This window comes from Tenrec ecaudatus, chromosome 11 (assembly GCF_050624435.1).
Source record: "Tenrec ecaudatus isolate mTenEca1 chromosome 11, mTenEca1.hap1, whole genome shotgun sequence".
Taxonomy (NCBI): domain Eukaryota; kingdom Metazoa; phylum Chordata; class Mammalia; order Afrosoricida; family Tenrecidae; genus Tenrec; species Tenrec ecaudatus.
In genome coordinates this window covers 45,790,660-45,818,418 of record NC_134540.1, presented here as the reverse complement: position 1 = coordinate 45,818,418, position 27,759 = coordinate 45,790,660, and the positions used below count along the sequence as shown (strand labels likewise).

At 49.1% G+C, this 27,759-nt stretch overlaps 1 protein-coding gene across 1 annotated transcript; it reads left to right on the top strand.

Moving 5' to 3' along the window:
• The first annotated feature begins 227 nt into the window (after nt 1-227).
• Nucleotides 228-27,484, top strand: OLFM4 (olfactomedin 4). The gene is made up of 6 exons (XM_075563572.1): nt 228-644; nt 8,196-8,348; nt 15,178-15,390; nt 16,929-17,082; nt 25,438-25,443; nt 26,682-27,484. The coding sequence occupies exons 1-6, from the start codon at nt 228-230 to the stop codon at nt 27,482-27,484; spliced, it is 1,746 nt and encodes a 581-aa protein (XP_075419687.1).
• Nucleotides 27,485-27,759: the final 275 nt, after the last annotated feature.

Sequence of the window (27,759 nt, the reverse complement as noted above, 5' to 3'; positions counted from 1 at the left end):
GGATGTAGGGGAAGTTCACAGAGTGGGGCTGGTGACAAGGTGTGGACGTGACTCAGGTTCCTGGGTGTTCTGAACCTCTTGGGGGGGGCGGTGCTCACCCCTCCACCCCCCCGACCCCCAGTGACTTCCTCTTTCCCTGTAGATTGGAGGACGGGAAGTCCCCACTGGTGACTATAAGAAGGCCAGTGATCTGTGCAGAAGCCAGTGAATTCAGCCTCTGGGGCAAGATGAGACCTCATCTCCTCTCCCTAGTCGGCCTTCTTTGCCTCCTCAGCCTGGCTGTAGGGGATGTGGAGCCTTATGGCTCCAGTGCCAACTTCAGTTCAGGAGGCAGCTCCAGCTTTGGAGGAGGAGGCGGGGGCGGTGTGTCCCTAGGAGGCGCCAGCTCTAGCTCCAGGGCTGGCTCCAGCCACAGTAGCAATGTTAGCTCTGGAGGTGGCTCCAGCTATGGAGGAGGAAGCTCCAGCTCGGCCCGCGGAAGAGGTGGCTCCAGCTACGGAGGAGGTGGCTCCAGCTACGGAGGAGGTGGCTCCAGCTCGGGCAGCATAGGAGGTGGCTCCAGCTACGGAGGAGGTAGAAGGTACAGCTCGGGCAGTGGCTCTCGCATCCTTCATCCTGAGGGTGGTCTTGACACCCCATCCCAGGTGAGCACTGTTCCCCCCACTCCCTGATGTGCTCATTTTTTTGGCTCATGAATATAATTTCATGGAAGACTAGGTCTGGGCACTCTAAAAGATTTACAACTCCTTGTGTTCACACTAGGTGCTTCTGGAAAGCAATGAAAACCCGGATGAAATAATTGAATCATTGGGAAACGAGAGTGCACACCAGCTGATCCTATCCACTCTCTAGCTGGGGGCTCTCAGGAGCGAATCTCACTGGGAAGAGCTTCTTAGCCCTGGCTGCCCATGAGAAAAGGCATGGACTGTAAAAGTCCAGGTGTCTGCCCGCCGAACCCACCAGATTCAAAACAAAGACGCAGACATAAGGAAACCTCAGGCGTTTTCCCAAAGCTCTCCTCACATGGAGCCTGGGATGCGAACCGCTAGAGAAGGAGCCTTCAGACCAGCTGTGGCCGTCATTGGTGGGTGTAGCCCGCTGGGACCAGGAATCCTGAAGGAGCATCCTCCAGGGTGGGAGAGTCCATTCAGGGAGTTGGTGGCCTGTCAATTTCTCTGTTGGTAAGCAAAGACCTGTGACAGGAGGAGGGAGAGGAGCTCTTGGCTTTGGAGTCGTGGTGCAGCGGTTAAGCAGCTAGGCTGCTGACTCAAAGACTGATGGTTCGAATCCATCAGCTTTTCCACCCAAGAAAAGACCTGTGACCTGCTACTGCAAAGATTAAACCCAAACATAAACCAAACTCACTACTATCTGGTCAATCATTACCAATTTATTGCAACCCTATAAGACAGGGTAGAATGGCCCCTGTGGGTGTCTGAGACTATAACTCTTTAAGAGAGTAGAAAGCCCGCTTTCCACCCATGGAGCAACCAGTGGTTTTGAACTGCTGACGTTGCATTTAGTAGCTAAATGTGTAACCACTATGCCACAGCCTGGGAAACCTGGTGGAGCAGCTCCACTCTGTCTTCTAGGCCTATGTGAGTCAGAGTAGACTCGAAGGCATGTGGCAATATCAGCATGACTCACTCACTGCCATCGAGTTGATTCTAACTCTGACCCTAAAGGATGAGATATAACTGCCCCTGTGGATTTCCAAGGCTCTAACCCTTTATGAGAATAGAAAGCTTCATCTTTCTCCTGAGGAACAACTGGTACTTTTGAACAACCTTTTGGTTTTCCTGAAATGCTAACTCTCTCTCTCTGAGAGTCATTTCCACTTCAGAATAACAGAGAAATGAAATACGCAACCTTGCTCTATGAGGACCACACACCCAGAAGGCTAAGTGAGCCCCCATCCTGGGATGATGGATCTCTCTTTTAGGGTCTCCTTTCCAGAGACAGAAATCTGCATAGACGAGGTGACAGGAGTCAAGAAGCAATTCCTCACTTCACATCTGTCGCCATCAGCTTGTTCCGCAGGAGTCTGCAGATTATCCTGGCTCGGACATGTCTCCTCTGAGTCAAACCTCAGTCATCTGCTCTTCTCTGGTCATTCTCATCTCCAGAGAGCAGTTAACATGACTATGTCTAAAAGCCAGGCACATGGAGATAGAGGGGGAAAAAAGAAGTTCTGTTTGTTTCTTTCTCTGGTTTTCTTATTTTTGGTCCCAGATAGAAACAGCAGTGGCCATGTTCATCAAGTGCCTAATAAATGCTAGGGGAAGGTTAGGTATAAAATAGCGCTTGTGCTATTTGACTCTGATAGGTTAGGTAAAATGGAGGGTCCCATTTTAGCAACATGCAAACAAGTTCACAGCAGCGACGCCATGGCCTGAGCTTACTAGACTGACAAGCAGCAGGGAAAACTTCGTTGGCCCATGTGCTTCACCATCATTCTAGCTGAAACTTTGTGTTTTTTTTTAAAAAAGGCTAATGTTTAAAAGGAGAAAGTCTTGAGAACCATGAATATATGCAGAGGGGTTCTCTATAGCCAAAAATCAGTTATGTTATTCTGTTAGCCCAGGGGGACTAGAGAAACAAGTCTATAGAATATATATATAAGAACTTTATATCAAGAAGTAATTATGCATCAATAAAACACCCCAGTCCAGAGCAGATCAGGTCCAATAGCCCATAAGTCCAATATTAGACCATAAATTCTTCTTTAGGCTCACACAGCACATGCAATGATGGCGAATGCAGGAGGATGACAGGCAGCTGGGTGGAAGGTCCTTTAGCTCCAGTGGCAGTTGATGCATCGCCAGGGCTCTGGCTGCCATCCTCGCGGCTCCGTGTGACCTGTCAACAGGAGGGTGAAACAGGAGGAAGAGAGGAAACTCCTAGGGTCCTCATGAGAAGGCCACACCCACAAGGAGGGATCACCAGGCTGTGACCTGATTGGCAAGCTGGACTCCGCCCCTGCGTTCTTATGTATCAAGTTGGCATGAAGCTGTGTAACTACCACCGTTGTTTTATTCAGTGATGATTTCTGGTAATGATTAGAATCCATTGCCTTTCATTTTAAATGGCGGTTGGCAACAATAAGTACGACGAAGCCCAACCTGCCTCACCAGTCGGAAAGGAGCACTTTGGATGAGGTCAGTGGGTAAAATAACACAAAATAGACCTGAGTCTAGAAACAGAGAAATCAAAAGTGCCTACTGGCTGCTAAGAAGATAAGTAAGTCTTTACAAGGAGCTCCGAAAGTGTGGTTACATTGTGTTCGGAGGCGCTCATCTCCTCCCTCATTGACTTTTCTCTTTCTGGTGAGTCAGTATCACAACCGCTACTTCTTTTTTTCTTTTCATAACGGACGAGGTGTCACTTCTACTAGAAACCTAATTTTCTGGGTCTGGCTGTCAGTTTGATGAGCCCTTTGGAAAGTAGTGGAAACCCCTTTATAACTGTCATCGAGCAAGTTCCAAACGTATCATTTTCTGTACTTTGAAAATGTTGAGTACCATTATTTTATGCCTTGAATCTTTGCAGGCACTTAGGCCTGGCTGCTAATTAGAGCCAATTGCAATTTTACATCACAAATGTGAGTCGCACCTTCTGCTGTGGCGCTCGGAGGACTCTATGCTGCAAATGTCACTCTCGGCCAGAGGAGCAGCTAAATTCTGTGCCTCACACAGCGACTGGCATGCAAGGAACCACAATACAGGTGCTTTTGCCATTCGGCTTTGAGGGGAAAAATCAGGGCTTTCAGAATGACGATAGGTCGGACTCACCTGGTAGCCTGTCATGTCGACACCAGCAAATGTTCATTGACTACCTGCCGAGTGAGTGTGGACCTACCAGTGCAGACTGTCCTGTTGAGGACCTTGTTTGCCCTCCACAAGGCGGGCTCACATACCCTTCCACTGGCCAGGGGGACAGGCACTTGTCTTAGTTTTCCAGTGCTCCCGTTACAGACCCGCCGAGTTTAAACATTCACCGCAGAGAGACCCATCACCATTAGCTTCATTGTCTTTGAATGTGGAGAGCAGAAATATCTCTAATGGGAGACACTGATCAAACTTATGGACCATTTTGGTGTCAGCTGAGCACGCTGGGCTGATGATAAGCAGGCTGGGAGCTGGGCCGTCCATGGCGTAGCAACGCGATGCTCAACAGAAGCTGGTGGAATGACTGTCAGCCGGACTCATAATTATTTGCCTGCCTTTCAGGTGAACTTCAGGATGAAAAGTGGTTAGCTACTAGTTCCTAGTTGATTGTCTAGAGACTGTGTGATGAGAGCTATTGTTTTTTTAAGTTGACCAAACTTTTCAGAGAACTCTGAGCATGACCCAGCTCTATCTTGTCCATCTGACTAACCTTCCTCTAATAAGGCTATGGATTGACTTGATGGTAGTATGTTGGGTTCTTTTGCTTTTCTCAAAAATTCAAGGAGCCTTGGAAGTGTAATTGTGTTTGGTTGCTAACCTTGAAGTTGGTTGTTCAAATCTACCAGGCTCCACCAGAGAGGGACTAGGCTGTTGGGTCCCATAAAAATGTACCCTCTCGGAAACCCCTAAGGAGGAGTTCTCCTCTGTCCTATCGACTAGCTCTGAACTAGAATCCAATACAGGAAAGTCGCTTTGACAGTGTCTACATGCACAAAGGAGCCCCGCCAGGGCAGTGGCCAAGCATCTGGCTGCCCACCAGAAGGTTGGCACTTAGAACCCCCCGACTGGCTGGAGGGAGAAGGATAACGGCAGTCTGCTTCCTGAAAGATTACCGTGTCAGGACCTGTGGACTCTGTTCTATGGGGTTGCTTTGAATTGGAATAAACTCCCATAGCAATGAATTCGGTATTTTTGTTTTTTGTCAAAATGCAGCGGAAGGTCCCCCCACCCCCCTATAAAAGTTGTTATCATAGCTATTTCTTCAAAAGTCCACGGTATGGTGTCCCTTCCTGTAAATGCCCTGCGATGCGTGGGCTGGAGTCTTGGCATCTTCTCTACTCAAGACCCTTCCTGCCCCACACCCCACTCTGGGTCAGCAAACATAAATGTATTTTTATTTCTCCTTAAATCTCAATTCCTGCAGGTGTAGGGGTGGGATTGGAAAGGAAAAATGTGGTCAATGGCAATAATTTACCTGAAGTAGATTGTTTTGGGTACCTATGTATATGTGTCTATGTTTCTTTGTATTTCTGTTCATTTTGAAGCATAGGTTAGATTAAAAAGCAGCCTCATTGCTGACAATCTCAATGGTTCAGAGGCCGATGATGGAATAAGTCTTGACCGTAGAAGCATCTAGGGGTCCCTGGATTTAGTTAGTAAATGAATGGTTGTTGTCTGAATCTCCCCAGAGGTGCATTTCTGAGCCTTGGTGGTGCAGTACATCAACAGGTTGGGCTGCTAACCATCGGGTCAGCAGTTTGAACCCACCAGCTGCCCCATGGCAGAAAGTTTAGGCTTTCTGCTCCCACAAGTATTTCCCCAAACTTGCTGCCATCAAGTTGATTCTGACTCACAGCGACCCTAGAGGACAGAGTAGAGTTGTCCCTGTAAGTTTTTGAGATTGTAAATCTTTATGGGAGCAGAAAGCCTAACTTTTCCCCCACAGACCTTGTTGTTATCAGACCAACATGTAAACCCACTACTCCACATAAAGATGTGCAGCCCCAGAATCCTACGGGGCAGTTCTACTCTGTCCTACAGGGCTGTTGTGAGTCAGCCCCTGCTGGATGCAGTGAGTGAGAGGTGGCACAGAGAACATGCTGGTGATCACCTTCCGAAAGATCACAGCTGTCGGAAACACTGTGGGTACAGTTCTACTGTGACGCACAGGTGGTCCCCATGAATTCGCATGGACTTAATGACAACTGGCATAGAGGCACCTAGTTCCATCTCATTCAGGAGTCGCGAAGGTGGGTACGTGTGGAGAGCTGACAGCCTTAGTTGCAGCCAGCTGACCTCCTGAACTTGGAAGGAGTGGCCCGAGTCTCTCCAAATGTTTGACCCTTGGTAGTCTCACTCAGACACCCTTCAGGCAGATGCCCCACATGGTGAGCTGTGGGCTGGCCACTAGATGAGTTCACTGAAAGGGACCCCCAGGTGGCTGCCAATGGTTCCTCTGGAAGGACGTAGGAGTAATCATAATAATAATAATATAAAAAATTCACTGTGACAGTATCCCCTTGGGGAAGTTCAGAGGGGACAAAAGAAACACAGGATCTTTCCAACCTGTCATTTTAAAATATGCAGCAGCACCAACGTGTGAGCCTGAATATCTTAAAGAAACAGCAACTATTCTGAAATGGCCTTCCAGCAAGTGGTAAACTGGAAAACTTTTATTAAAAAAAATATGTACACAGAGCCTCCAAACTCGTAAAACATTCAGTGTCTTTCAAATGAATGGTTTGTTTCTAACCTTTCTGGTGGGTAGGATCATAATTATCCAATTTCCCTTATGAATAATGAACAGCAATGTGCATTTTATATTTCCATTGTAATCCACACCCTCCATGATTTCCTCTTTCCGGGTGGAGGAATTGGGTTGGAGTTGGGCTAAACTGAAGGCATATGAGGCAGCAGAAGGAAAGGGAAAGTGACATTTCTTAGGCACCTACATCACTCCTTTAATCCTCAGGACAAAACTGAAAAGTAACTTGTCTTTATTTCATGGAAAGGGAAACCGAGCCTGAAGCAGGTTCATGTCGATCGAATCAGAGAACGGGAATTAAAACCCAGAATTCCCATGTGTCTTTCTTTTCATTTTAAGTTTATATCTTATTTTTTTTTTAGTTTATATTTTTATATATTTTTTAAAGTTTATATTTTATTTTTTTTAAGTTTATATTTTATTCTTGTTATTATTTTGGTGGAAGATTACACAACACACCAGGTGCCGTTTGGCAATTTCCACACAGAGTATGCAGCGGCATCAGTTATACTTTTCACAACAGGCCGCAATCTCTGTAATTGCCTTCTGGCGGTGCTCTCCCTAGTCTTTTCCCCTCAGGTTTGCTTTAGAGAGCGTGTTGGCTTTTGGTGTCATCATAGAGTTTGCTTTTAAAAAATTTAAATAGATAATTGTATGCATGGGTTTATGTTGGATGCCTTTGTGCTGTATGCCTCTCTCTTATTTCACCACAAGATGAGTTCGGGGGCCGGGTTTGAAGAATATTTCAGGACAATAGCCTCAGAGAGTCCTCTAGTCTCAGTTGGTCCAGTGAGTTGGGCCTTGTAAGAATAGGAATTCAATTGCATGTTTCTTTCCTGATCTATCAGGGCACATCTGTTGGGACCCCAATGAGAATAGCTGGTAGTGGTAGCTGGGCACCATCTAGTTCTTTTGGTCTCTGGACATGAGTCTTTGTTTTTTTTTCCACTCAGGTGGCTGCTATTGTTACGTGCTATTGAGTCAGTTTCTTCTCCTAGCAATCTCATGGGACAGAACAGAGCTGCCCCATAGAGCACCTAGCTTGACCTCTTTCTGGGAGTAGATGGTCAGATGACTTCCAGGGAAGCGACACTCAGGGAGTTTGCACAGTAAAGCACTGGACTGTGTGCACCACCAGGCATAGTAAGACTTTCTTTAAATAGCGACAGTCCTCATTTCTTTACAGACTCGGCAAGAATGAAGGATTTCCCTTAGAGAAAGGCTGCCAACATGGTGGCGTGGACAAACAGGTGAAGACGGGGCTAAATACTATGCAGTCACCACTGGTGACCACCCGGCTACTGCAGTATTTTCCTTTATTTATGTCCCCCACTCACTTGCCTCCAAGCACTCTTGTGGAAGCAGTGGTGGCTTCATGAAGAGCTCTTCCATGCGGACCCCTGGCTCCTGGTTTGGCCAGTGCACGGCCATTCTCCATCTGTCAGTGGTAGCGTTCCTGTTGGTTGCTAGGGTGCTGACCAGGTTTCAGTAGAGCATCCTGACCGACATGGACTATGAGGACACACCTGGCCACTTACTTCTGAAAACCAGCCAATCAAAGTCCTGTGGATCACAGCAGTCTCGGTTGTAACTGATCCTGGAGATGGTGCCGTTGTGCCTGGGGTCACCCTGTTTGGGGGCCTACTTGGCCACAGTTAACGGCAAAACCAGCGCTCTTGTGACAAGCTGATATTTGTTACTCCTCTTATCCCAGGCGACATTTTCCAGGTTAGGATTGACGTTGAATTTATTTTCATTTACAGCCATTTTCCAACTTCAACGGCTCCCTGGATGAACATGGGACCTGCCAGTGCTCCGTCCTCCTGCCAGATACCACCTTTCCTGCTGACAGATTGGAGCAGTTGGACTCCATAGCTCACACGCTCTCCGAGAAGTTCCAGAAAGAACTCTCTCAAGTAAGCATTTTCTTTCTCTTTAAACATGATCTAGACAGAAATGAACAGACAAAACATGCCGTTCCCCCAGCACGTTATAAGCAGCCCCTCCTCCGTCTCATCAAAGGGAGGCCGTTTGTATCTCTGGGAAGCGCCTTGTTTCTTTTGCACTGCACCTTTTTATTGTACGTGCCTTTAAAAAATCATTTTACTGGGGGCTTGTACAGCTCTTATCACAATCCATACATACGTCCATTGTATCAAGCATGTTTGTCCATATATTGCCATCATCATTCTTGAAATATTTTCTTTCTACTTGAGCTCTTGCTATGAGCTCATTCCCCCCCCCCCTCACTGTTTCCCTTCACCCACTGTTCTGTTGTCCGTCCCCCTGGGAGGGAGTTATATGTGGATCCTTGTGATCAGTTCCCCTTTTTGCCCCCACTGTCCCCTTCTCCTCCTGGAACTGCTGTTCCCATTATTGGTCCAGAGCACCTTAAGGAGCTCTTGAGGCAGGGCAAAGGAGAACCCGGGAAGAGATGGATGCGCTCACTTCAGTGTCACAGGGCTCTGGCCTCCTGTTCTCCCAGCAAGTCTCACCCCTGCAGTTTTGGTGTGTTTCTCTCTCTGTGTCTGTTGGTTTCCCCTCTACCTTTGCTTCCACCTATTTCCTCTCTCCCTGCCTCCTTGTGTCCAATTCCCTCTTTTTCTCTTTCTCCTTTTCTTCTGATTCCTAGTCCAGGTTTGATGTCCTATTTCTCTCCTTGCCCCCACCCTCGGCCCTGTCCGTCCTTCCGAATCTTTTCTTACCCATCCTCCTTGATTCTTCCTCTTTTTATCCCCAGATGCTTGACCATTTTTTCTCACATTTGCCCAGCCCCTGTTCCTTCTGCTCCCCCTCCAAACCCATTGCCATGACATCGGTCCCAATCCATAGTGATGTGGTAGGATGGCCCCTTCGGGTGTCCAAAACTGTCATCTTTGTGGAAGTGGACAGTCACCTCTTTCTCCCAGGGAGCAACTGGCCGATCCAAACTGGTGACCTTTCAGCTAGCTGCCAAGCGCCTGACCACCACTTCACCAATGCCCCAGGCGCCTCCATCCCTCCTTCCAACATTTTCCTTCTCTTGTTCTTGCCCTCCCTCTTTTCCTTCCACTTGCTACTCTCTTCTTGTGCCAGCTTTCTCTCCCCTTTTACCCCTTTCTGGGCCATTGCTTGCGATGGCCTCAGCAGGAGCATTGTACAGCTGTCTCTAGCATGAAACCAAAGTGGAAGGTTGCCCTGGGAGTTTGCTTCGGACTTTGCCTGTAGGCCACTCATTCTGGAAAGAATTTAGTCAATACCCTGCCTCGGCCCCGTGCTCACCTGCTTTCCTCTCGCCAGCTGGAGTTCACCTACAAGGCTCCCCTGTCTCTGCACTGGCTGGGGCAATGTGACTCAGTGGTGCAGGGCTGACCCCTTTCACCTGCTCGGTCGAGTCAGAAATCAATTAGGGAAGCTCCCGTGTTCTGCCCAGGTGAAGCCCAAACACAGCTATAATCACAGCATGCATTATTTAGTACAATGCCGTCCGCGTGCAGGCGGTTCTGGCTCTCCTGCAAGATGCAGAGCCAGTTTTCCTGAGATTTCAGCCCCACCACCTCCATGCCCAGTACGCTTATCCTTTGAGACAAAGACTATTGTGAGGCCCGGACCCTGCTTTCAACATGACCTGGTAGAAAAACAGTCTTTGGTTCAGGTGAATGTCCAGGGAGAGGTGTTTGATGACTCCAGGAACCCACCTTCTTCAGAAATAAAATGTCCTTGAATTAATCAGCAGAGAAGGCACTGTGCTAAATTATAAATTCCACCCATTAATATTCATAGTCTTATTTCAGCATAATCAAGTACAGATAAGGAGTTATGCATAAAAACACAGCAAGTGGAGGAGACTCCTAGGTAAAGATCCGCTCAGAGTCATTGACTGGGAAATCAGAGGCACTGCCTGCCTTCCTTGGTGGTGGGCCTGCACGGGGCAGTAGGAAACCCCACCCTGCACCTGGGCAGCTTGCCGCTTGGCCAGAGCCCACTGCCATCGAGTTGATTTCGACAAGACAAGGTAGAAGGCAAGAGAGACCTGTCCCATGGGGACGGCTTCTGAGGCTGCAAGTCTTTATGGAATCTGCCTGTGACATCTTTTCCTGGGGAGTGGCTGGTGTGTTCGAACCGCTGACCTTTTCGACTAGCAGCTGAGTATTTAACCACTGCGCCCCCAGTGCTCCTTGTGCAGCTTGGCAGGTTTGTGGCTTTGGGACATTTTATTCCGGTCCTGTCAGGGGGCCAGGTGAGGAGCATCTGCCGTGCTCACGGTCGGCGGGAAAGAAGCCCGAAGGAGGGAGGGAAAGGTTTACTTCTCCACATGTCAGTAGTCGGTTCTAGCTCAATTTGCCATCGAGGATGGAGAAAGAAACTGGCCCGCTGAGGTTTGCAGAATGGGGCTGGCATGACTGGGGGCAACAGCAATCACAGGAGCCCCAGCTTCCAAATGCCTCCAGCTCCAGTCTGCTTGCAAGCAGCCGTCAAGGCAGATAGGCCAGGGAGTTTCTCTCCCATTTTAGGGGTGGGAATCCTGGGGGTTTGTAAAAGTGCAGGGGCTTGCCCAAGGTCACATGTCCCCTGGCTGGTCCAGGCGGATGGACGCTTACTTCTTGTTTCTCTTGGCCATGTTGTTCTCTGCCTCCACCCCCAAGAGCAGTCCCAGAAGAGATGCAGCAGGGCAGTAATGCCCTCAAAGCCCAGGACAGCTCTTTAGTGGGGGGTTTTTGGGTTTCCAGGTGAATTATTGTAGCTGTCCCTAGTGGCCTTGGAAATCACCATTTATCTCGAGGCTGGGGGAATGCCTGCTTTGGGTCGACCAGTAGGAAAGGTTTCTGACTGCCTTCTGCTGATTTATTATCTGTCAGCTCACAGGGAAGATGAGGAGCTGCCTTTGCATCCGAGGCTGAAAGCTGTTTAGACTTTTCTGTTGTTTATGATCTGCTTGCTTTTGATTATACTTAGCGAGGGGTCTGCATAAAAACTCAGTTTTCTCTTTCCCTGGAGACTCATGGACTTGGGGGCAAGCTGTTTAATACCACACATTTGCAAGCAGACCCTCATACCCTAGAGAGAGCGGAGGCAGCCTGGGCGGCATTGGGGCCATGGGGATCCACAGCGCTGATGGAGCAACGGTTGGGCAAAGTGAAATGTAATAAATAAAAAAGCCAGATCGAGAAACACTGACTTCACTGTTTAAAATTGCTTTAATATATAGGGCATCTGGTATGTTTGGCAAGAGGCCCGGGTGGCCCTGTGAGGTGAGCATTGGAGACTAACAGCAAGGTCAGCAGTTCAAACCTACCAGCTGCCCCATGGGAGCAAGATGAGGCTGACTGCTGCGCAAAGATTCACAGCCTTAGCAACTCTGTATACATTGAGTTGGACATGGCTCAGCGGTTGTGAGTTGGTTTGGGATTGTGCTGGCAGCAGTTGTGACCGACACAAATGGTTAAGAACCCAGTAGATAAGAGGTTGGTGGTTCAACACCCTCTCCAAAGCATCCCCCCGCCCCACTCCGAGCCCCCAGGCTCCTCAGAAGAGAGGCCTGGCTGTCTCCCCCATGGCCTCAAGAGCTCGGTGGAGGGTTCTGCTCCGCACGCCACGGTTTGGAATGTACTCCACAACACCCGCATCAGCCACGGTGAGGGAGGACGGGCTTGCTGTGTGCCCGGTCTCCCGCCGTTGCAATGATCTCGCAAGCTACTCCTCCTCCCCCTAGTGCCCCGAGGGAAACTGAGACCTCCAGAAAGGCACTGGTTTGCCCACCGAGTCTAACACCAGAACCCCCACCAGGCACATGGCTTTCCCAGCATGTCCCCGTGTTTGGATGAGGACTTCAAGGCTCGCTTAACTTTGTATTCGTTTATTAAAGCGATCTGGGGACTGCAGCGCACGTTCCGAAGTACATTGCTTCTTTCAAGTAAGCCGGCCGTGGTTAGCATCACAGGTTGAAAGATGGGCAGAAGCAGGAGGCAGGCGACTTCTTTAGTTCCGTTGCCAGCTGCGCTCCTCCCTTGTTTATCACCAGGCCTCATTCAGTCAAAGGAACTGACCCCCTGCCCCACTGCAAGAACAAACCCCAAACAAGCCATGGCCCTCCGAACGCACCGATGACACTCCAAGTGCATTCTGAGCACACGGAAATGTTGGAGAGCCAGCAGAGAGGCATCTTCTAATTCTCCAGTGTTCAGACGTTTACTGACACAGTGCTTCGTGGTGAATATGTTGAGACAGGGAGAGATGCGTCCCTCAGGCTTAGACCCGTATTCTTGCTCCACCTCTCGGGGAGGTTGAGCCGCCATTGCTGAGGCGGCACCGCCACAGAATGGCCCCCTCTGACTCGAGGCCACAGCCCCTGCCCCAGGGAAGGGCTCAGCTGAATCATCTGCTTAATAGAGTGCGGGCTCGGACCGTGAAGTCTCACTGGCCCTTCTCCAAGCGCCTTCTCGCCTCCACGGCTTCATGGCTGATTCCCGAGTTCCAGAATGTCATTGAGCATTCCTTTAAATGTCAAATGGAAACATCTTTGAGTCCCCCCCCATCCCCCTACCCACCACAGACCTTTAAACCAATTGCTGTAGACACAGCGTGACCCCCTGTGTGTCTGAGTGCAAGGATGCTCCTTAGCATTTCTAATGGTGGGTTTTTCCGAAGTAGGTCTGAGGTTCGCCCCCTGGGTGGACTCAAACCACCAACCTTTGAGTTCGCAGCCTGGCGCCCTATCCATTTGCAGCAGCCGAGGTGGGCAAGCCCTCTCTTGATAGGGGCTACGCTTCAGCCACATGAAGACAGGGGCAGCACACATCCTGCTAGGGAGCAAGTCCCAGCTCCCCCCTGGACATTCCGTGAGCCTCGGGTAGAGCCAGGTTTCCTGTAGCAGAGATGACCCTTGATTGGCTCACTCTTTTGGGGGAGAACAATAGCTGCGATGTGCCACCGGAATGTTCCTAGAGGGTGGAGGGTGTTTCATTTGATCCAGAAGCTGGCAAGGCCCAAGCAGGCCAACACACAGAGTTCTAGCTCCCTTCGACTTTCATCTCTGCAAGGCGCTGACACTTAATTTTTGTTTTACCACAGGCAAGATTTTCGTGGCTGGCTTTTTCAGCAATGGAAGCCTGGCCACCTTTTATCTGTGTTGGCGTTTTTGGGAGGACTAGTTAGACCAGGTTAGATATATGGATGTACATAGATAACTTATCTACCCACCAACATGTCACAAGCCCTGGCAGCTTGGCGTGATGGTCCCTGGGGTGGTGGTGAGCATCGGTTGCCTGAAGAGATATTCTAGCTAGCAGTGCCCAGGGCCGTGTGCTCAACTTTCATTCAAACCCTCTCTGCCTGAAGCCTTCAGGTCCACAGCCTGTGAGCCTACTCTGATTTGCAAAGTGGGGTTAAGTGGAAGGGCTAAAATGACAGAAGGTAGGGTTTCCTTTGGAGCTAGGAGGAGTAGAGGCCAGCATCTGGCTGTGCATCTATCCTGGCACGTGGATCAGCTCATCGACATCAGCGCAGTTCAGGGGAGAAAGTCCCACGTACGTCCACATTTTTGGAAAGGATGTAAAACCAGCAACTTTTTAATGAGCAAGTTCTTAAAAACGAAGCAGCAGCAGCCGCGTTTGTTCCTTTCCGAGATCAGATACAGAAAGCACCACCAACCGTGTTTATTGAAATATCCATTTGGAGATTCCAATTATACACTAAGCCACCCAGGGAATTTTGGGAAATATTTTAACTTAATGATCAGACATTCAAATATATGCAACAAAGGTGTAATTTAAAGGTCTGATTGCGCTAATCAGTTCTCAGGATGAATGTAGGCGCACTTAATGAAATGTGCACTTTTCAGCTGCACCTACACTCACATGTTATGTGGGAAGATGGGTCTTCAGGTCAATTTAGAGGTGGAGGTGGGAAAATTCTCTGTAGTGTTGAGAGAAGGAACTCTGCCTTCTGCATTGCCCTACAATGGCGTCGTGGGCGATGAGCTGGGCTGAAGCGGCCAGGTCTGCCTTTGAAATCTACGAGCCTCTTTAAGGGAGAGACATGAGGCCTTCTTATTTAAAAAAAAAAATCATTTTATTGGGGCCTCATACAATCTTTTCACAATCCTAGGCTTTCGGCTAGGATTTTCGTGGAAACCTAAAGGGGGCAGTCCTACTATCTCCTGTGGGGTCATTGCGAGTCTGAATGGCCTCAGTGGCAGTGGGTTTGGTTTGACTTTTGGTTTTCTTATAGAAAAACCTTTGAGTTAGAATCAGGGTTCTAAAAGAGGGTGGAGATGAGCTATGTTCCCAGGGGACTTAAGCAACGTTTGGAGACAGTTTGGTTGTCACCAGTGGGAGATACCTCTATCATCAAGAAACAAGAACTGCTGCTCCTATCCTACAGTACACAAGCCAGCCCTGCCCCCTCCCCGGGAAAGATCTAGCTTCAAGGTCAACAGTGTTGAGAATGAGCAACCTTTATTTACATGTGTGCGTGGTGGGGAGGAAGGAGGGCAAGAGTCTCTGATTGAAGCAAGGCAAGGGGAGGATTTAAAGGCATTTGTGAGTGAAGAGTGAATCTGAAGGACACTTCATCCCCAGCCATAAACTGTAGCAAGAGATTCTTTTAGTTCATATTTGGATAGTAGGAAAAAAACTGTTAATTTTTTTTTCTATGTCTTTACCAAAATATGATTGACTAGAGTCAAGTAGTGCTCAGGGCCCGGTCCTGGAGAAAATTATGTGGCATAGGTCTTAGAACTAACTTGTGTCTTGAAATTCCCTGTAGGTCCACAAGTATATTGAAATGATCAGTGTGTATGCCAAGCACCTCTCCAACCTCACTGTCCGAGTCGAGACCATGGAAAAGAATTCCATTTCCTACACGGAACTGGACTTTGCGCTAATTAAGTTAGAAGTGAAGGAGATGGAGAAGCTGATCATTGAGCTGAAGGAGAACTTTGTTGGGAGCTCGGAAATTGTTGACCAACTGGAGGTGGAGGTAAGGGGTGAAATCTCGTCTCTGTACTTTAACGATGCCTCCCTCTCTGTGACTGTGAGCCAATGCTAGGGCCTGGATGAAATCTCTCTCTTGGGACTTCTGATTCTATGTAGGCTCTCTCCTGACCACATGCCATATCACATGCTCTGCTGTTGGCCAACTCCCGCCTTTGAATAGAAGGTCAACACATTGGAACCTGTTGACTGAGGACCATGTCATACCATACCATACTGTACCATACCATACTGTACCATACCATACCGTACCATACCATGAAATAGCACACCACACCATAGCTTACCATATCATAATATACTGAGCCAAACCATACCACACCCCACTGTACCCCACCACTGCATACCATACTATACCAAACCATACCACACAACACCACACCTTACCCTATAGAGCCATACCATACCACACTATATCAAACCTAATCATATCATTCTTTAGCTACCATATCGTACTATACAACCTCACACCACCACACCACCACACCACACCCAACCACACCACAGCACCCCATCCCATCCCATCCCATCCCATCACACCATGCCATCCCATATCACACCACACCTCACCAATACCAGTTGCTAACAAGTTGGTTCTGACTCATGGCGAGCCCACATGTGTTAGCGTTGATCCACACTCCAGTAGGTGGTGGACCTCCGGGTGGATTCAGTCTGCTGGGTTTTGGGGGAGCAGTGCTATGCTGCTTTCACAACCCAGGGATGGAGGAGCAGGGATCCTCTCAGGACAGAAGGCTGCCCCAGAATCAAATGGCCTTTAACTCCTCTAGAAAGGAGGTGACTTAATTCAAACAACCATTCGTGGCCAAAACAAATTAGGCATTTTCCCTGTTCTAGATCATCCTCACGAGAGACCTTTTCTAGAAATCCACGAGGTAGTTGATTATGGATTTGCTAGGGGGTTTCTTCTTCTGAGAGATCAGCTGACCCTCGATACTGCTTGGAGCCATTTTACAAATACCTGAGGCCCTCTTTAAAGGGATTTCTTGTGAGTAGGTTTTGGCAAAACCCTCCTGATAAAAACCATCCCATTTGTGTTATATAAGTGTTGTATAAGTTATGCCAATGAGAATTTACTAGCTCAGTCCTGTCATGAGCTATTATTGAGAACTCTAGTTGCATATTTTAGAGTTTAAATTTTCTCTGGCCCTCAGCATTGACTAGAAACTTAATTATAATACCACATGAGTAAACACGAGTTTATAGGGAGAAGGCTATTAGAAACGAACTTTAATGGACATTTGAGGATGCCTCGAATGAGCCGGGGCTCTGTTATTAAAGCTGTTAAAATCTTTGCCATTTTCTTCTTGTCACACACACATCTGCCGGAGATCTGACAGGCGTTCACACTAAACCATAAAATGTATTCTTCCAAATGAAACCGTTCAGGGGATTCTCTGATGTACTCGCTGGCAATGTTTCACTAAATGACAAATTCAGCCCCGGAATGTTTATGAAAGGAATTGCACAATAATATAAAATCGCTCTGAATTTTTATTTCCTTAGATAAGGAATATGAGTCTCCTGGTGCAGAAGCTTGAGACGCTAGACAAAAACAACGTCCTCGCCATCCGCCGGGAAGTGGCAGTGCTGAAGAACAAACTGAAGGAATGTGAGGCCTCCAAAGGGGAGAATGTCCCGGTTGCCCCTCCCCCTCCGGGTAAGCAGTCTGGATCTTCGACCCTGGAACGGGGACCCTGGGGTGTCTCAGGGGGCCATGGGAGGCCCTGGGCATTGCCACCCTGAAGGGAGGATGTGGCAGTGGTAATGCTGGGGGGGACGCTTCCGTGTTGTAAATCTCAACTTGCAGGCCTAAGTATTATCACCTTCTGGGGCTCGCAGAGGAGAGGCACAAACAATGAGTTGATTTAAAACAAAAAGCACAAGCCCCACAGATGGCCTTTGCATTTAATAACGGGAAGCACGGCTCTCCGTGGAGATAGAGTTGCTGACAGGGGCCCAGGTGCATGCTACTGGAATCAGTTAGCAAGCTCGGCTCTTCTGTGGATAGAAAGCACTGATTGGTTTCTTTATCACAAGAGCTGGGCTGATTCCTTGGATTTTCCTTCCTTCTTTTACCCCGTGCTTCTTTCCTACTGCCTGTTAGAGTCCCCCTCTCTTCCTTCTGGAAACACAGAACCCCCGACTGAGCCCCAGCTCATCCTGCATCCCAAGGCTCAGGGGGAGTACCAGGGATGAGCCGTAGATGGTGCGCCAGTACGCGGTCCTGCTGAACGGACCAAGGGATGGGGGATTCCTCACTGGCAAAGATGGAGTCTCTGGGTTTTTTTGGGGGAAGTTGATCAATCACCAGGCCTTCTGAATAGACTTGAACCTCCAACCTTTTGCTTCGTCCCTGACTTTTCCAATCCAAGACAACGATGGCTTCAGCTGAGGGAGCATGGGGTAGTGAGGTGGGGATCATGCAGACAGTCCGGAATGGAGGCAGTGCTGTCTAGGGGTCCAGAGCGTGGCTTTGGACTCTCAAAGTCACACGGCCGTTGGCACGATCCTGAATCTCCTCAAGGGAGAAGAATAGCACCCTCCTTACAGTGATTCTCTGAGGACTAGTGAGAGTGCTTAGAAATCCCAGAGCCTTGTGCCCTGTCCACAAAGTGTGTGTGGGGGGGGGTGGGGGGGGAGGAAGAATTCTCACCTTCTGGGCTGGAAACCTGGGTTGGACTTCCAGCCAGTTCCCCTGAAGCAAAGCCACCCTGCACCTGTCAGTGGAGGCTTGTGTGGCACTGAACAAGTTTCACGGCAGATTCCAAGCAAAGAAAGACTAGGAAGAAAGGCCTGGTGATCTGTTTCTACCAGTTCATGAAAACCGGGTGGGTTGCACTAGGCTGCTCCACCACCAATCTCAGGCAGGGCTTTATGCCAGTGTTCCCTGGGGTGCCTTGAGTAAGTGGCTCAGACATGGCAGCTAACCCCCATGGGGCTTTCCAAGTGACAGTAGAAGCAAAGACTCGGTGAACAAAAGTCATGCAGGGTCCTGGCGCCGAGTGCAGTCCTCAGGTGAGCCGGGCAGCCTGTAGGGGGCAGCATTGAGCCCTGTGCTTCAGCGACATTGCAGAGAAGGTGGCTCTGTGGGCTGGCCTCTGCCTGAACAGGGTGCTATCCTTTCACAGCCTGTTTCCTTTCAGAACAGGCACTTCCAGATCCTTGGCAAGGGGCTTCTCCACAGGTTTAACAGATACCAACATAGTGATAACCCTTCCCCCCTCCTGCTGCAGTGGGGACTGTGTCATGGCCTGACGTGCGGAGGAGGTTTCGTACAAAAGTGTGCTCTCTCCTCTGTAACAAACTCAGGCTAGATCTGGTCTGGGTCCAAGGTGGGGACACACGTTGGAAATGCGGGCTGTTTCCACTGTACCACAGGGGGCTCGTCGAGGACCAGAGACAAACCAGGGACCAGCCTCAGATACTGGTGAGTGGACTCAGACTCAGCCACCCAGTGTTGTCAGAGCAGAACTGCACGCCAGCTGATTCACAATGGCTGCATCTGGAGGAGGTAGCTGGCCGGGCCTATCTTCAGAGCTGCCTGTAGGTGCGTGGACACCTCTATCTCTTTGATAAGCAGCCGAGTCTATTGGACGTTTGCATCATCCAGGAGAATCCCTGATAAGACCCAGTAATTCCTGAGTTCTTCCTCAGGAGAGTGATTTTTTTTTCTAGTGCAGATTTCTATAGACCCCTTAGAATGAGGAAACTGTGGATCAGGAGGGGAGTTCAGTGCCTTGCTGGGGCTGAAGGACGAGGACTCTTACTCCCTGGCTGTCTCCAAACCCAAGTGTCAGGCACATTCCCAAACTCAATGTCATTGTCATCCAGTGACAATGTCATTGTCATCCAGGACAAGGTCAAACTGCCTCTGTGGTGTCTCAGACTGCAACTCTCTACCCGAGTGGAAAGCCTCCTCTTTTTTCCTGATGAGCGGCTGGTAGTTCCAAACAGCCGACCTTGTGGTCAGCAGCCAGTGAGTAACCATTATGCCATCGAAGCTCTCGTCAGGGGTATTGGCAAGGGAGACAATCATGTGACTTAGAGTTCCTGGCCGTGTAAATGGTTAACACACTTGACTGTTAACTGAAAGGTTGATGGTTTGAGTGGAAGAAAGTCCTGGCTATTCTTGAAGAATGGCCACATGGAGCCTAGTTCTCCTCCTACAGCATATTGGTGACCGTGGGTCAGGGATGACATGATGCCAACTGGCATAGGAATCCAAGGAAAAGAACACAAAAGCCTGCTGGATCATTTGTGTTCCACTCCACTCCCCTAACAGCCCCCCCCCGCCCATCTTTCTCCTAAATCCTCTGGCTCAGCCTGTGGGGCAGCAGCTGTATGCAGCTGTGCTGTGTGCTCCAAGTGGGCCCAGGTCACCCTCACTTGCCCACAACCTTGACCGCACTGGACTCCCTGCTGAGCCAGCTGGCCCTCCGCCAGCTTTCTTCATATTATATTTATGATGTTTATATTAATCTTTTTGTCATGTTTTTAAATCAATTTCTTTCACTTGCTCCCTTTCTGTTTGGATTGGTTGATAATGCAGAATTGAAAAATCCCCAGGCACCACCAAGTTGTGAGCCTGTGGAGACTTTAATTAAAGTTCCTCACTCTTAGGGGACTTTAAAATGTGGCCTGGCTGCTTTTTTTAGCCCCCAGCCACTGAGGAGTTGCACAGACAGAAAAGACTGTGTGCAGGTCTCAGCGATCAAGCCCTCCTGTGCTTGAGGGGCCTTCCAGTGCAGCCGCCCGTGTGAAGTCTCCGGTCCCTTTGCAGTTCAGGTTCCAAAAGCGCACTGCAATTGCGTCGGTTCTGGCACACCGCGACCTTGTAGACGGGATAGAGCTGCTCCTTGGGCTTTCGGGCACTGTAACTTTTTATGGGAGTAGGAAGCCTCATCTATCTCTCTTGGGGCACCTGGTGGTTTTGAACTGCCGACCATGCAGTTAGCAGTCCAACGTGTAACCACCATGCCACCATGGCTCTGGGTTCAGAAAAACCTGCTTTATTTTTATTATTTTATGTGAAAATGGAATCCTTTCCTGTTTCATTTAATACACTTATATAATTTAAAATAATTGACCTTCTACTCATTAACTTCTTTAAAAAAAACAAAACAAAATCTTAAAACAACTGGCTTGCAACTTTCCCCTGAAGCAGGATGACTACATGTAGGCAAAATAGGATGGTGATGGTCAGGGTTAGCTCATCATTTGGCTGGGCTATACTGGCTGTGTCTGGCACATAGTAGGTACTTAGTCAATAGTGATGACTGAGTGGGAGGAAGGCATGGAATGACATGGAAATCCCAAGGTGAGAGAAGAGTGCAATGTCAAAGAGCATAGAGCCTGTAGCTCTGATCCAGTGTCGTTTCAAACCTTTAATGGTTTTGATCATTTTAATTGGCGAATTCTCAGTAGCATCTTTTATTCTCAGCTTAAGTAAAGTACCGTTGTCCAGGTGACAGGCTTAATAAGGCCCTTGCAGCCCTATGGCATTTTAGCTTTCATTTACTGGACACTGTGAACTGCAATAAGGATCCCTGGCAGTGCAGTGTTTCTGTGCTGGGCTGCGATGCCCAAGGTCAGCGGTTGGAAACCACCTGCAGCTCCTTGTTAGAAAGATGGTGCTTTCTGTCCCTGCAGCAGTCACAGCCTCGGTGATCCACGGGGGTTGCTGTGAGTCAGCACTGACCCGACGGCAGTGTGTTTGCGAGTTAGATCGATCGCAATGCTTTTAATAAGTCAATGTAGAGTATTGCAAAGTCCCATTTTAATTAAGGCATCCCAGGATAGTTCCAGAATCTGGTGGCAATATTAATACATTCCATGATGCTTGCCAACCAAAGCCCCACTCGGGCAGCGTTGCACGGTGTTCTGTGGAGTAATGGATACACAGAAACATACAGACGTGTTGCAGGAGGGAGGCCTGGAGCTTTATACACAAGGGAAAGCTGGGTTTAGATTTGTTGCTTTTTCATTTCTTTATTTATCAAACGTAATTAGGTACCATGGTGTGGCCAGCCCTGTCCTGAGGTTGGGGGTAGGTAACCGGGATGGGTAAAAACAAAAAAATAGGAAAGCAAACTAATCCCCAAAACAAAACCTTCAAGAAACCACAGTTCAGCAAGGGAGACAGGCATGCAAACCTTAATGAGAGCCCAGTGTGCGTAGAATGATGGTAACTAACTAACCCGGTATTGAGATGACACCAACTTAGAGTGAACTCAGGTGGGTCAGGGAAGAACTGTGTTCTGTGTAGGGTTGTCAATGTCTGTTTCTTTAGAAGTAGATCGCCAGACCTTTCTTCTGAGGTGCCTCTGGGTAGACTTGAAGTCCACCCCTCCCCACGGAAACACTTGTTTATAGGGAAGCATGTTGACCATTTGCAGACATCGGGGGAATCTCTCTATTTTCCTTTAGAATCCTGCAGAATAAGTATTATTATCATTTGTTTTAACCCAGAGAAACCGAGGCTCACAGAGGGTTGGTAACGTGCTCAGGGACACACAGCTAGCAACTAGAGGAGGCAGGATTTGAACTGGAATCTGTCTGATCCACTGCTGGTGATACGTTCAGCTATGCTGGGCTGCTGTCCCTAGAGAGCCTTGTAAAAGGATGTGCCTGTCATCCTACCTGATGCGAGGATGACAATGTTCCAACAATCCATCAACCCCAGAAACACCAAATGATCTTTGCTCCCTTGCTGGTGCAGCAGCTCAACAGGGATTTTTTTTTTTTAAATCTGGCCATTCTCTGCCTTCATGGTTTCGTCCACCAGCCAACATGCGATGCGCATCATGGAGCTATCAGAATTCTTGGACCATGGCTGGGCAATGAGTGGCAGCCTAAAGCTGGGCTAGGAATTGGGGCAGGAAGGGAATGTGGTGTCTCTACAACCTGGGAGTGGAGGAGGAAGTTGGGAAGGTCAGCGGCGAGGCAAAGAGCTCTGGGAACAGCCCTGGTAGAAGGGATGAGGGGCCGGGACCTTGGCTGGACTGGCTGAGCAGTGGATCATGGGCCAGCTGTCTCTCAGCTTTTGTATTGTGTCCTAGAAGGGTGGATGAGCCAGGACAGCTCACGGTTGCATGCCTCATGGTTGGCCATTCAAAACCACTAGCACCTCCACGGGCTTGCTGCTCCCGGCAACAGTTACAGTCTTGGAAACCCAACGGGGGTCACTATGAGTCAGCCCTGACTCGGTGGCAGTGAACTTGGTTTGGGGTTTGACCGATTTCAGCCGGTATCAGGTTGATTCTGACTCACGGTGTAGCTTGCCCCGTAGGGTTTTCAATGGCTGGTTGTCTGGAGGTAAGAAGCTAAACTCTTCTTCTGAGGCACCTCGGGGTGGACTCAGCTTTCTACCTTTTGGCTAGCAGTTGACTGTGGCCCTGTGAGTGCCACCCAGTCATCGGTGGCCTCAGCAGGGGCCCCAAAAAAGGCTCATAGGAGATAGAGAGGGGGTAAGGCAAAGGAGCAGGGTGTTCAGGAGTGGGTGAGAGGCGAGCAAAGGAAACCTCTCTTTCATACACTTGCAGTTTATATTGGGTACCTTTATTCACGTCCTCTCCAGGTGTGTCCTGGTGCTGCTGCTGTGGGCAAGTCGGAGCGTTAACCCCAGGGCCTGAGTTTAAACGGATCGGCTGTGCAGTAGGGAGCGTGAGGCTCTCCGCTCCCGTAAAACGTTACAGCACCTTCCGGCAGGGCTTCTCTGAGACCAGTCGACTCGATGGCAGGGGGGTGTTTGGGGGGAAATTCAAGAAGCCCCGGTTTGGGGGTGGCTTACATGTTGGACTGCTGACCACAAGGGCAGGGGTTTCAACCCACCAGCCACTCTGAGGGAGAAACGGCCCCCAAAACCCTAAGCAGAGGTTCCGTGCTATCCTTTCAGGTGGTTGTGAAAGACAGTGAGGTGGGTCTTTTTTTTGGTCCTACTTAGGACATGATAAGCCATGCTTACTTTTAGTTCTTGTGTGCCATTTATGCAGTTCCAGTGTTAGCAACTCGGGAGGCTGGAACTGCCCCACAGGGGGTCCTAGGCGCTCATCTTGCCAGAAACGGGTCTCCTGGGCTTTTCTCCCTGGGGACCACTGGTGGATTGGAACTGGCAACCTGTCAGTTGGCAGGTCAGTGCTGAAGCAGCGCTCCTCCCAGGCTCCTTTCTGTTTGAGTCACGGGGTTGTTGCGGCTGGGTGCAGGACCGTCAGTGCCATCGTGCGGTGACCCGTGCACACCAGGGTGACAAGTGGCCCGGTCCTGTGCCTGAGAGAAGTTGACTTTGGTTCTTTCATGTCTAAGGATTTCCACACCTGCAGACAGAATCGCTTATTCATCTATGTCCCATAGTAATGTCTGAGTAGGTAACATGCATTGGACGTTTTCCTTAAAGATTAGGCTGCTGTTGGTCTCAATACTCCCTTTCTGGTAAGACATGATTCAATGAAGCCAGCAATTCCTAAGTCTTCCAACCTGAAAGAAAAGACGTTCCGTTTCTTTATTTCCTTACAGTGTAACATGGTGGAATAAATAAGTCCTTGGAAAGATATCCTAGTGAGTAAATTTAGTTTGCAGCATCTGGAAACTAGAGCAGTTTGGGGTTATCGTTAAACTGAACACCATGCTAACTTCATCTTAATAATTCATGCATTGTTTCATAAACAAAAGCAAACAGGCATTCATCTGAGAGATCACTTTTAGGAGAAGAAATAATAATTTATAATTTTATTTATTATTTCTTTAGTGAAGAGCAGTCTCTTGGCTGAACACCACGTTGCTTTTTTATTTATGAAATGGAGCATGCATTATTAAAATAAACCCGCGACTGTGTTCTGCTTAATGATATGCAAAATTATTGGAGGCTGGGTACCGAGCGGTTTCATTTCTCTACCTGTTCTATGGTTGGCTGGCTTCCCCACCAACTGCAGATTTATGAGAGCATTTAAGAGGCACGTATTTAATTCTGGAACCAGAAAGCCCCCGGCAGCTTGGGGAAATAAAAGCAGGATTTCTAGCAACAGCCTCACCTCTGAGCAGTCCTTGAGCCAGAGGAGAAGGCATTTGACAAGGAAAGGAGTGGGTTTTCCCTTAGCAGTCAGAGGCAGGCAGAGCCTAGCATGCTGGTTCCCCTTGACCTGGCTCCCCCCGCCCCCCATCCCCCCCATTCTTTGGAGCTTTGCTTTTACTCCAGCACACCTCCTGAGCTTTCCATGGCCCCTGGGTTCCCTCCCAGCATTGAAAGCCAGGCCCAGCGCTTCAGTGTCTGCCCTCTCTGCCCCTCCCCTGCTCTGCTCCGAGCAGCGGGGAGTGACCTCAACTGCACTTGAGTTTGAATTTTCTTTGTTCACCAATAAACCATCTCATCCATTTTTCCAAGGGTCTTCGTTAAGAACCCCCAAAATGTGTGTTCAGCTCCATGCGTAGTCACTATAAAAATATGGGAGGAATGCTATTTGATTGTTTTGGAGTTCATAACAGGTTTGAGTTGGCAGGCACTGCCGAAGGAATGCTATATGGAGGACCATTGGCCCAGGCTGCCGTCTCCCCGACTGTTATGGGGAATGTCGATTCAATGGGTCAGTGACACTGGGACTCACTTGACTGTCCCCATATGTCGTGACCACAACAGCACTGGAATGGGGACAGTGCGATGGTTGCCTGCTGTGCTTTGGCACACCTGGGTGTGGGTTTCATACCTCAGGAGCGACCTCACTGCCCACAGCCACCGTACTCACCTGTAATGGGCTGTGCCCTGGCCACAGAATGAGCACCGTCCCTCTAAAATGACTTCTCATGGCTGCAATCCTGATAATACAGGCCCATCTTTCAGGATCTTTAGATGTCTATATTTAAAATTTAAGTTTCTTAGTGCTGCGCTAACAGCATTACCACCCAAAGGTGGCTTTAAAGAACAGAAAGACATTTTCCTCACTACTTACGTGCCTACAAGGCTGGATTCTGGACACAGGCTTGGGAGGGAAGTGTTGCTCTCTGTTGGCTGTCAGGAAGCAAGGTCCTGGTCGTTGTTTCAGCTTCTGGAGCCTTGTGTTCTTTGGCTGCTGGCCTTATAGAGGACCTGCACGTGTCCCTTGTCGTCCCCAGTGGGTGCTCTGGTCTCTGTGCATGACCTGCCTTTTTTATAACTCAGAAATGATTAGAGTTAGGATACCCTGCCTGGCTCTGCCCTCATTAACATAAGAAAGAAATCCCAGCGCCCAAACAGGACTATACCCACAGGGGTTGGGATCCCAGCATGCGTTTTCCGGGCTACACAATTCACTCCATCAATACTCTTTTCTGCAAAACTCTTGGAGCAGGCTCGGTGCCTGGGGTGGGTCTGTACCTGCTGTCCCATGGAAGGGTTCAGGGGGACGGGCATGGACATTGCTCAGAATAATCTTCACCTTCCTGACATTTTCCCTGGTGCTGGCCTGGTTAGGGAGAAGTTTCTAGGGTTTGGGACCGTCGGACTATTTTGATGTTCCTGTGAGGAAAATGAAATTAGGTAACATTTGCAAAATGCTTTCAGATCAGACAAAATATTCAGGAACTCTACCCAGATCCCTCTTCCTTTACTCTGGGCTCTCAAGCCTTGGAAACATGGGTGTCTCGTTACCCTCATTTCCCATATCAGAAACCCACCCTGGATAAGCAGCTCTTGGCTCGTGAACCCACAGCACGTTCACACTGAAACGAGGAGGAGATCTTGGCTTTTTTCCATCAGAACATGCCACTGAACCTTGACAGGGAAAATATGTATGGATCCGTAGTGGGTTACGTGTTGGGCTGCTAACCACAAGGTCAGCGGTTTGAAATCACCAGTCAGTAAGGAGGAAGAAAGAGGGGGCTTTCTTGGTCTTGGAAACCCACAGGGACAGCCCTCCCCGGTCCCAACGGGTCACCATCAACTGGAGGGCAGTTAGAGTGCCTGCTTAGAGGAGGCCCTGGGTGATGCACACGGTGGATACACTTAGTTCATGGTTAAACGGTTGGCAGTTCGAGTTCACCCCAAAATGCCTCTGATGAAAGGCCTGGGGATATCTTACAAAAGCAAAAACACACCAGCCTTTGAGAACTGCCGGGCGCAGTGTCCTACTGCGGCACACACACAGTGTCCTACTGCGGACACGCAGTGTCCTACTGAGGTCGCCACGAGTCGGAATGGATTTCAACATCGCCTGGCTCCTGCAGGCGTCGGAAGGTTTGTATCTTGCCATTTCCTTTCTCTAAGAACGCCTTCTGATCTCTTTCATCCAGGGAGCTGTGCTCACGGCAGAGTGGCGAACATCAGCAAGCCAGCAGTGGTGCAGCTTAACTGGAGAGGGTTCCCCTATAAGTCTGGGGTCTGGGGCCAGGACTACTCTCCTCAGCATCCAGGGAAAGGGCTGTACTGGGTGGCACCTCTGAATTCGGAGGGGCGGTATATGGAATACTACAGACTCTACAACACCTGGGATGACTTGCTCTTGTATACGCATTCCCGGGAGAGCCGAGTCATGTACGGCCAGGGCGCCGGTGCTGTTGTCTACAACAGCAACATGTATTTCAACCTCCACAACACCCGGAACATTGTCAAGCTGAACTTGACCACCAATAAGATGGATGTGACATACACACTCCCCAATGCTGCCTTTAACAACCGCTTTTCCTATGCAAACATCGAGTGGCAAGACATTGACTTCACTGTGGACGAGACGGGCTTGTGGGTGATCTATTCCACCGAAGCCAGCACCGGTAACATCGTGATTAGCAAACTCAATGACACCACGCTGGAGGTGCTGCGCACCTGGCAGACCAAGCAGTTCAAGCTATCTGTTTCCAATGCCTTCGTGGTTTGCGGGGTTCTGTACGCCACTCGCACTCTGAACACCAGAATGGAAGAGATTTTCTACTACTATGACACAAACACGAGCGTGGAGGGCCAGCTGAGCATCCCCATGTATAAGATGCAGGAAAAAGTGCAGAGTATTAACTATCACCCCATAGAGCAGAAGCTTTATGTCTATAATGATGGTTACCTCCTGAATTATGACCTGTTCTTCCTGCAGAAACCCCAGTAAATGGAGGGGAGAGGAATAAAATGTGTTGCCAAACGAACTTCTCTGCGTATTTACTTAGCTGCAAGGGTACACAGATGCATGCTCATTGAGCCGTGGGGAGCCTGGTGCTACCACACTGCAGCTCCAGGAGACCTGCCTGGATTTGATGAGTTCTCTTGGAAGCCTGCCTCCTGGGATGCATCTTCCAACTGAAATCCTGCTTCCTGGTTGGGCTTGTCAGAGATGGGGGCACGATGGGTCTAAGGAATCCGCGAGTGCAGGGAGATCTGGAAATC

Bases quoted from the DNA above. Each gene is read 5' to 3' on its own strand.
- OLFM4 (XM_075563572.1), top strand. From the start codon at position 228: ATGAGACCTCATCTCCTCTCCCTAGTCGGCCTTCTTTGCCTCCTCAGC. The intron at 645-8,195 runs GTGAGCACTGTT...TTTCATTTACAG, and splicing joins GTCTTGACACCCCATCCCAG to CCATTTTCCAACTTCAACGG. The intron at 8,349-15,177 runs GTAAGCATTTTC...AATTCCCTGTAG, and splicing joins TCCAGAAAGAACTCTCTCAA to GTCCACAAGTATATTGAAAT.